The 8472-nt window shown below is 42.2% G+C and overlaps 1 protein-coding gene across 1 annotated transcript; it reads right to left on the bottom strand.

Annotated features, from left to right (window-relative positions):
- Nucleotides 1–4010: 4010 nt before the first annotated feature.
- On the bottom strand, nt 4011–8184 carry LOC123048405 (putative FBD-associated F-box protein At3g50710). The gene is given in 4 exon segments (XM_044471509.1): nt 4011–4813; nt 6878–7021; nt 7115–7414; nt 7416–8184. Coding segments are annotated over 4 exon segments (1536 nt in total). The 5' UTR covers nt 8112–8184; the 3' UTR covers nt 4011–4417.
- Between the last annotated feature and the right edge of the window lie 288 nt (nt 8185–8472).

The following is an 8472-nucleotide window of genomic DNA, read 5'->3' as shown; positions in this document are numbered from 1 at the left end:
AGGCGTTGCCGGCGGTTTTTGGGCCTTTGCCGAGTGTCCGTGGCACTAGGCGTATAGGGCAATTCCAGTAGTGAGTTGCGAGTAAGCTGCTGGAATAAAAGGTTATAAAAGGTAAACGCATTATGCTTGTACAAGAATTAAAGGGGGCATCTTTTTGCAGCTGATTTTAAAAAATTGTGCAGTGCTCAACACTAAACACTGTACATATAGTATACTCATGTATACTGAATGCTGGAACAGATTTGTGGTAGTGCTCCGTACTCAGTAGTGACAAGTCAATTAATGTTTCCATGTGCATGATGAAACAAGCAGAAAGTATGAACTAACAAGTAGCACCGTAGTGCAGAGAATTTTCTTTTTTAAGAATGAAGCTACAGAAGCCCAACCTCCGATGGAATCTCGTAAGTGCGCAAATTTAGCTGAGTGTGCTCTTTAAGACCAATTCCGGGATCGAGGTCATTGACTCATGATAACCTTTTTCAGTAATTAGTTTATCGGAGAAATGCCCTGAAATTATGCAACTAGTATAGTTGCATATATATGGTACTATAGTATACCACACAGAGACCTCTATGAAACTGTAGGAACCAATGTGCAAGTTCTTAATTTTGTGTAACTCTTATTGGTCTGAAGTTACCAATGCATGTCCGGATGTCCCCTCGCAATATCCATAGCACTAATATACTAGCTTACGGCACTCTGCAAACGCGAATGCAGACATTCGTTTGATCGTGACGCGTCTTTGAGAAAAAAGAATAAGAATTCAAGAAGCAAATGAAATAATAAACATTGTGTCGTGAGAAACTTTTATCACCAAATGCCATACAATAAACAGATGAGTGTAAGCATTTGAGGAAATACCGTGATATGCAGTCGCTCGACATTGGGAAAGCATTTGAGGAAAACGGGCACCATCTCTGCCTCATCGCGGACACCGAAACACACTTTTAAGCTGAGGATCACGCTTGTGACAATGGTGCTCAGGCTGGCCTTCATCCCAGACTGAAATTCACCCAATTTAAGACCAAAGATGACACAGTTAGCTCATCTACACCTTCACATATTTGCCAACTCCACACATGACACATGGACAGACTGTAAAAAAGACAATTGTATGTACGTACCATGATGATGGTGTCTCGTATCTCAAGGACATGATTTTGTGGGAGCCCGAAAACGCACAGCTTGGGGGCATCAAGAATCCAGATCAGGCCACGAATGGTCTTGCCAGGTAGCTGCAGGATGAGCCGCTCCAGCTGTGGAGCCTTCAGCACCGTGATGCTCTCCACATTTAGCCCTTCTACTAGGCTTCAAATTTCTACACTATTTAGGATTTGAGAAGAAAAAAAATTTAATCTCTATCATGCTTGTGAACTTATAGACATGCTATTTGAGTTAAGTGTCATTTCTGATATTTTTTGTCACCTGTACCTCGCTTAACTACGGCCAGAGCGTATTCGTCAAACATAATTTCAATACTACAGGTCAAAGGCATGAGAATCTAAGCATTTAGAAGGTAATACATCTAAAAAAAAATATAATACGTCAGTAAAAGAACATTAATTTTAGTTCTTATATTAAAGTGAAAAGGGGAAAGCAAATCATCCATTGATGAATAATAAACTCAGAAAGTGGATAGAAAAAATTTAAAGTCAGAGAACCCCCTAAACAATAACCAAGATAACCATTTAACGCCGGATCTTTAACAAACATTCAAAGGAAATAATTCAATATAGAATTACTAACAGATGGCTAGTAATCTAGAAGCAATAATTTCTATCATATTTTCCTTTCATATAATCATGATTTTCAATATCTATAAAACAATATACCATCACTTTGTAAATTTCATGAATAGGTGGACACAATAAACAATTATTATTAGAACTTAGCCGGTAACAATTGGTAATGGCTTAAAGTTTAATCCAATTTGACAAATGATTATTGTCATTGCAAATTGTTCTTCTGCAAATCAAGCATAACCAACTAGCTGGTGACCCTTTTGTAAATATGTGACAAATCTTTTTCAGCAGTGAACATTTTATAAGTACATGATAAAAAAAGTGAACTAACCTTTAGAAAAAATATTTTTAGAATTTTTGAAAAATATAAAAGGTTAGAAAGGGGAAAACATGGAAAGGAAGAAAATATATAAAAAAAACACTACTCCAACAGAGTTTGTGACTGTGACTGGTCACTAATTTGTTTCTTTTTTTACTACTCCAAACCTATTAATTAATCACTACTCCAATCCTAGAAAAACACTACCCCAGGAGAGCGAGGCGTCGTCCATTTGGGATCATTTCTCTTGTGCGTATATTTTTGGGCGCTTGTACCTTACTCATCTAGTACTATCTATGGATCTAAGTCAAAATGTAATCCCTAACCATAAAGTTCATTACATGTTAGATGTCTGATGGAGCTGTTGGCTTTAGAGGGTCTGCGGACTCAGGTCCCTCGTCAGCAAGAGCGTTCTCATTTTTTATTTAGTTGCGATTAGTGTCATGGTCGAGGCGGCTGCATCCCAAGTTGGAATAATGACATTTCCTTCTTGCCACCGATCCGGCGGAGCACCTAATGCCGGATGAGGGTGCGTGAAGGTGTGTGGCCCCAATAGATCTATTTGGAACTAGTTGGTGTTGGTTTTTGGCGGATCATGGACCCATAAGGTGTTAGTGGTTGTTGGTGTGTTTACGGGTGTGATCTTTGCTTCTCTTCGTTGGCCAGGGGTCCTGTTATTGTGTGTTGGCAAATCAGGGCCGTAGTTCGAAAAACTCACTGATTGTCAGCTACAACAATGTTTACATGCCTCCGACGAGGGATGGGCAATGTTGGTGGCGCACCTTCAACTCGTTTCGGTGCTAATAGATGTCGTTACGTGGTCCATGGACTTTGTTGTAATTCTTGTTACTTCTGTGATACTTGGTACCGTTGTTGTTGAATATATTTTTAATAAATCAAAGGACCTTATGCACACACAAAAAGACACATCTGCGACTCTCAGAATGGTTACTTTACTAATTATTATTGTCATATTATTTTATTTGATAAGTATAATTGTTCTGAAATAGGCAATGTTTTTCAAGGAGAGACAACTCAAATAGAACTCTAGAGATCAAGAAAATACCCAATTATTCCCCTTGGTCCTTTTTATTCCGCGTATAGATTTGTGTCAAGTCAAACTTTTCAAAGTTTGACCAAATTTATATTAAAAATATCAACATCTACAATACCAAATATATATAATATGAAAATACATTCCATACTGAATATAATTATATTGATTTGGTACTGTGAGTGCTGATACTTTTTTCTATAACTTTGGTCAAATTAAAGATACTTTGACTTCCAGCAAAACTTATGTGGAGACTAAGAAGGACCAAAAGGAGTACTTAACAGCTTCGTAAGTATAGAAAGTAACCCATAAACAAATTTTCTTCTCATAGGGAATAAAATGGTTCATTAATAAATAGTGATTCAGAAAAATCGGATGAGAGAATTCTAAAAGCCAAAGAAACCACTAAAACTATAACAAATTTTTCATTTACTGCCAAATTTGATCAGACGTTCTGAAAAACAATTCAATATAAAACCATCAAATGGGTGGCTAATTATCTAGAAGCAATAATTCTTATCAGTAGCGGCAGAACTTAATCGACTATGATCGGCAAATGTTTAGATTTAGATGTAATTTGACAAATCAAACTGCAACAACTAGGGTAGTAGTCTAGATAAACTGTGCAGGAAAAGAAGCAGGTAAATGGGCAGGAAAAGAAGCAGAGGATTTTTCACATTCTCTGTTGCAGATTCCATTGTTCAAACATATGCACAACCCGTTTGGTATGTTGATCTTCTCTTCATCCATGGCCAAGTATGTACCATTAGAGCCACACGCCGTTTGCACCAAGTCTCTGTATTTGAACTACCAAAACATCATATATTTAGGAACAGAGGGAGTACTGGCAAAGTAGGAATGCAGGTTAGGGCATTACTGTTTGCCAGGTTTGTAGATAATATATGTGCCCCGAATTGTGATACGAAAGCAATTTGCCCAGTATATACAGGAAATAATGCATGCAAAAGCTCTATGACACAAGTATATGTATAACTAGAGAAAGCCTAAAAAGAGTCGTTAAGTTTCGCAGTTTCCAAGTTCACAGTTGATCAAGTGATGCAGAAGACCGATATTAACATCACCAAATCACAACCAGCAACTGCAAGCGATCGACACGGCAAGTTTCCCGCCAACAAGAAACATTACACGGCAAGTCAAAATATCAGCTGCTTACCAGGCACCAAGCCACAAATTTGAAAGTAGACCATCGCAAGTGCAGCACTGCACAGCGAGCAACAAATACCACCACACGTCATAGTTTGCATCAAAAAGCGAGTCCACTTCCCCACAGAAACTATAAGCTCAGCTATCCTCCTCCCTCACCGTGAACGGGTCCTCGAAGGAGAAATCTGCCCCGACTCTGAGGCTCCAAGGATCGCCGCCTTCAGGACGGCTACTCCAGATGATACACTTTTTGCAGGATTTACTTGCCAGGTTTCTGGCGCTGTATTGCGCCTTGACAAGCGCCTCGTCCATCGAGAACGGTGTGAAGCTTGGATTGGCCATGAAAATGGCAACCATCTCCAGCGCCCGCGCACTCTTGAAGACGAACTCCAGGAAACCAACCTCGCCTCGGTCCCCTTTGAACTCACGGAAAGTCATCAGGTTGATGCGCGAGACGACGTTCTCAATGGGACCAGACTCCTCCCAGAACTTGACGGTGAGGGGCTCACCAGTGGGTTCATCACATTTTTTACTCTGCACAAAATTAGATTAATCAGTCAACGGCTGGGAAAGCATCTGAGGAAGGTAGGCTGCCTACATGGCGAATAAAGGAAGCCTCAAATTAATTATGTTGTTGGGAGAAATGACACATCAATACTGCCATGCATTAAACTAGAACCACCAAGCAGCCTACTGGAAAGAAAAACAACTGTGCTGGTGTTGTCACTATATATACAGTCTCTCATGTATATAACAGATTGAAAAAGTGGGGCAGCAGATTTCAGTAGTCCTAAACAGGTTAACGATGGTTTACCAGAAATATTCTTCAACACAAACTTCCAGATGCGAGCCATGAAAACCAGTTAATATGTATTACTTAATCAAAGACAAGTGCCAAATATTGTGCAGTTAATATTTCTTACTTAATCGAAGACAAATGCCAGATATTGTGCAGTTAATATTTCTTACTTAATTGAAGACAAATACTGCTAGCTGGTAGGAAGACAATAAGAAAAACTAGAACAAAAAAATCTTGAAGTACTAGAAAATGAAGCAGCAGGGCAATAGGAATCAAAATATTAGCATTATAAACGGTGGCACAACAAAACTTCGGTAAGAAATATCTTAACAAATAAAGTCAGTGTGCGTAGAGAACTCGAATGATAATTGACTAAACAGATCTATGCAAATAGGTGAGAACAATGCAAACAACAAAATCTGCATCTGTTGTGAGATGTGAATTTTTTCGGGTGACGTGTAGAGAGATTATTAGTAATGTAAGCAGAGCATGAAAAAGCTGAGATAAATTGATACATATGTAGTTCCATTAGCTGTCTGGAAAGGAAAGGTTTGTAAAAGAAAGTGTATTATACTATTATGGAAGTCCTTTCTGTGAGCAAATAGAGCATTTTGGGGGCTAAGACTTCAGAGTGTACACCTAAATGCGGTATCAGATTTGTAGGAGATGTCAAAACCAGGACCCTTAATGACAACTCTATGCTTCAATGCATGAATGTAGCAGAATGAACTGTAACTACTAAATAGCCTAGTAGTCAAATTCAAAAGAAAGAAAAAAAGCCTAGTAGTGGAGAGAGAGAAAAACAAGATGATTCAGTCCGCAATGGATGACTTTAGCCTTAACAACATTTTATCAGATATGTTCTTCAATACAAATTTCCGAATGTGAGCTACAATAGGCTCTTTCTATAACAAATTATTAGGAGATAAATTCCTAAGATCCTAATATGGTAAAATTAGTGTACTAGCATCAACATAGAGATTATGGTAGTACCAATACCAGAAAGCCTCGGGAAACTGTCTACTTCAATGTGCTAGTTTACTATGGGTGCCTTTCAAAGGTCTGAAATAAGCATTAATACAGCATCTGTTACAATAACTCCTATTAACACAGCGAGAAACAACAGAACAAGAAAATTTGGACATACGTAAAGAAGCAAAGCACCACAAATCTAGGTATTGGAATAGTAATCATTGTGCCACAAGAAAAAAAAAATCTTACCAAGTGTCAACATAAACTGATCAGCATGAAAGCCTTAATAATTCTAACTGTGTAGTATAGTCTACGTATGTAGATTTTCAAGAAGACCAGATGGTGGTTGAGAATAAATGGCAAGGCATGGAATTTAACCTACTACCTCCGTTTCAGTTTACAAGTCCTGCACGTATACCTAGGTTGCCAATTTTATCACCCTAATATAAACTATATAACACAAAAATTATACCGCTTGAAAATAGAACATCTGAAGTTTATATTGGTATATTTTTTGTAATATATGACTTGCATTAGGTTGGTCAAATTGACGACCTAGGGATACGCGCACGCCCTGTAAATTGAGAGAGAGGTAGTATAACTGGTCACATATGCTACTCATCATACATTACAGTGCACGAAACAAAAAATATCATATAAAGAGCTATCACAATGATTGACTTGAAGTATGCAATCAATGATAATATGCAATCTCTCCGCAGCCACATACAAAGAGCCATCACATATAAGAACCTCTCACAGCCTATCGCAACAACAGGTAAGAAATCAATACAAATATAAGCCGAACATGGATTGGTGACACATACCACAATATGCAGTCTCTCGGCATTGGGAAAGCATTTGAGGAAGGTGGGCACCATCTTAACATCATTGCGAACACCGAAACGCACTTCCAAACTCAGAATCTTCACACCCGTGAGCATGGCATTTTCGCTAGGCTTTATCCCGGGCTGAAAATCGACGAATTTGATAAGTAACATCACACAATTGAGTCATGAGTTCATGATATTTGCTAACTGAATAAATGGAGACGGGAAATGTACCATGATAACAGTGCCATGGACCTCTAGGACCTGTCCTGGCTCTAAATATCCAAAGGTGTGCAACTTGGGGGCATCGACAATCCTGAGCCTTGCGCACAAGCCACGATTGGGCGTGTAAGGTGATGACAGGATGAGCCGCTCGAGACATGGAGCCTTCACCACGGCGATGTTCTCCAGAACAGAGCCGCAGATTTGGATGCACCGCAGGCTCTGGCTGACGAGACGCAGACGCAACCCGCACTTGATGTATCCCACGATGTTGAGGACCTCCAGGACGGGGCTCCTGGCGACAAGGGAGGGAGTCGACGAAGCCGTGCTCCATTTAGACGAAATAGAGGCCGAGCTCCCGGAGGTTGGGAAAGGAGGCACCATGCAGGGCCGCCGTGCCCGGCAGCTTCCAGACGCCGACGTAGAGGCGGGTGAGGGTGGTGATGGTGAAGAGCGAGGCGGGAAGCGGCACGTTGAACGGCCACGGGCGGTTGACGAGCACGAGGTCCTGGAAGCCCGGGGCGGCGAGGAGCTGGAGCCAGCGGGCGAGCTGGGCGCGGTACCCGTCCATGCGGCTGCAGATGAGGTGGACGCAGCTGAAGGGGCCGGGTTGCGCTTCGAGGATGCGGGAGACGGCGGCGGTGACGGCCGGCGTGTTGGCCGGCGTGGGGCTAAAGTCCTGGGCTTTGGGGAGGAGGTGGATGTCGACGAGGACGAGGGGCGTGGAGCGCCAGAGCGCGCGCCAGCGGGAGGAGAGCGCGGCGGTGCGCGCGGCGTTCTTGACGGGGAGGCGGGCGAGGATGTTGCGCAGGAGGTCGCGGGGGAGGCGGCTGATGCGGTCGGCGCGGCGGGCGGCGGCGAGGGCGGTGAGCCGCGCGCCGTTGTAGAGGGGGTAGTCGGGGAGGCTTTGGTAGATGTACGACAGCATGAACTCCGCGGTCTCCTCCATCTTTTGCGGGTCGGCGCCATGGCGCCGTGCGTCGGCCGCCGTCGTGACCTGCTCGGCCATGCCCAACGGCGGCGCCGGCGAGGGTTTGTGGATTTGGGGATTTCTGAGTGTAGTGTGGAGGCGATAGTTTTTTTTTGAGCGGATAGTGTGGAGGCGAATGGTCGTGCTCGGTTGGTTCTGCGGTGGTTTCGATGTTTGCTTGGGCCGAATTCCAACATGGCGTTACTAACGGGCCCATGAGTGAGTTTGGACCCACGAGTCAGTCCCCCATTTGATCATTTTGCTAAGCTTGTTTCATTTCTTTTAACACAGTACAGACGCATACGCTCGTACAAACGCACATGTACTCATTCTTACGAACGCACGAACATGTACACACACCTTATCCATATAAGCACCTTCGAGAGATTGAGCCGACACA

This window comes from Triticum aestivum, chromosome 2D, assembly GCF_018294505.1.
Source record: "Triticum aestivum cultivar Chinese Spring chromosome 2D, IWGSC CS RefSeq v2.1, whole genome shotgun sequence".
Classification (NCBI taxonomy): Eukaryota; Viridiplantae; Streptophyta; class Magnoliopsida; order Poales; family Poaceae; genus Triticum; species Triticum aestivum.
Note: the sequence above shows the minus strand (reverse complement) of the source record. Positions and strands in the feature narration are given on the sequence as shown.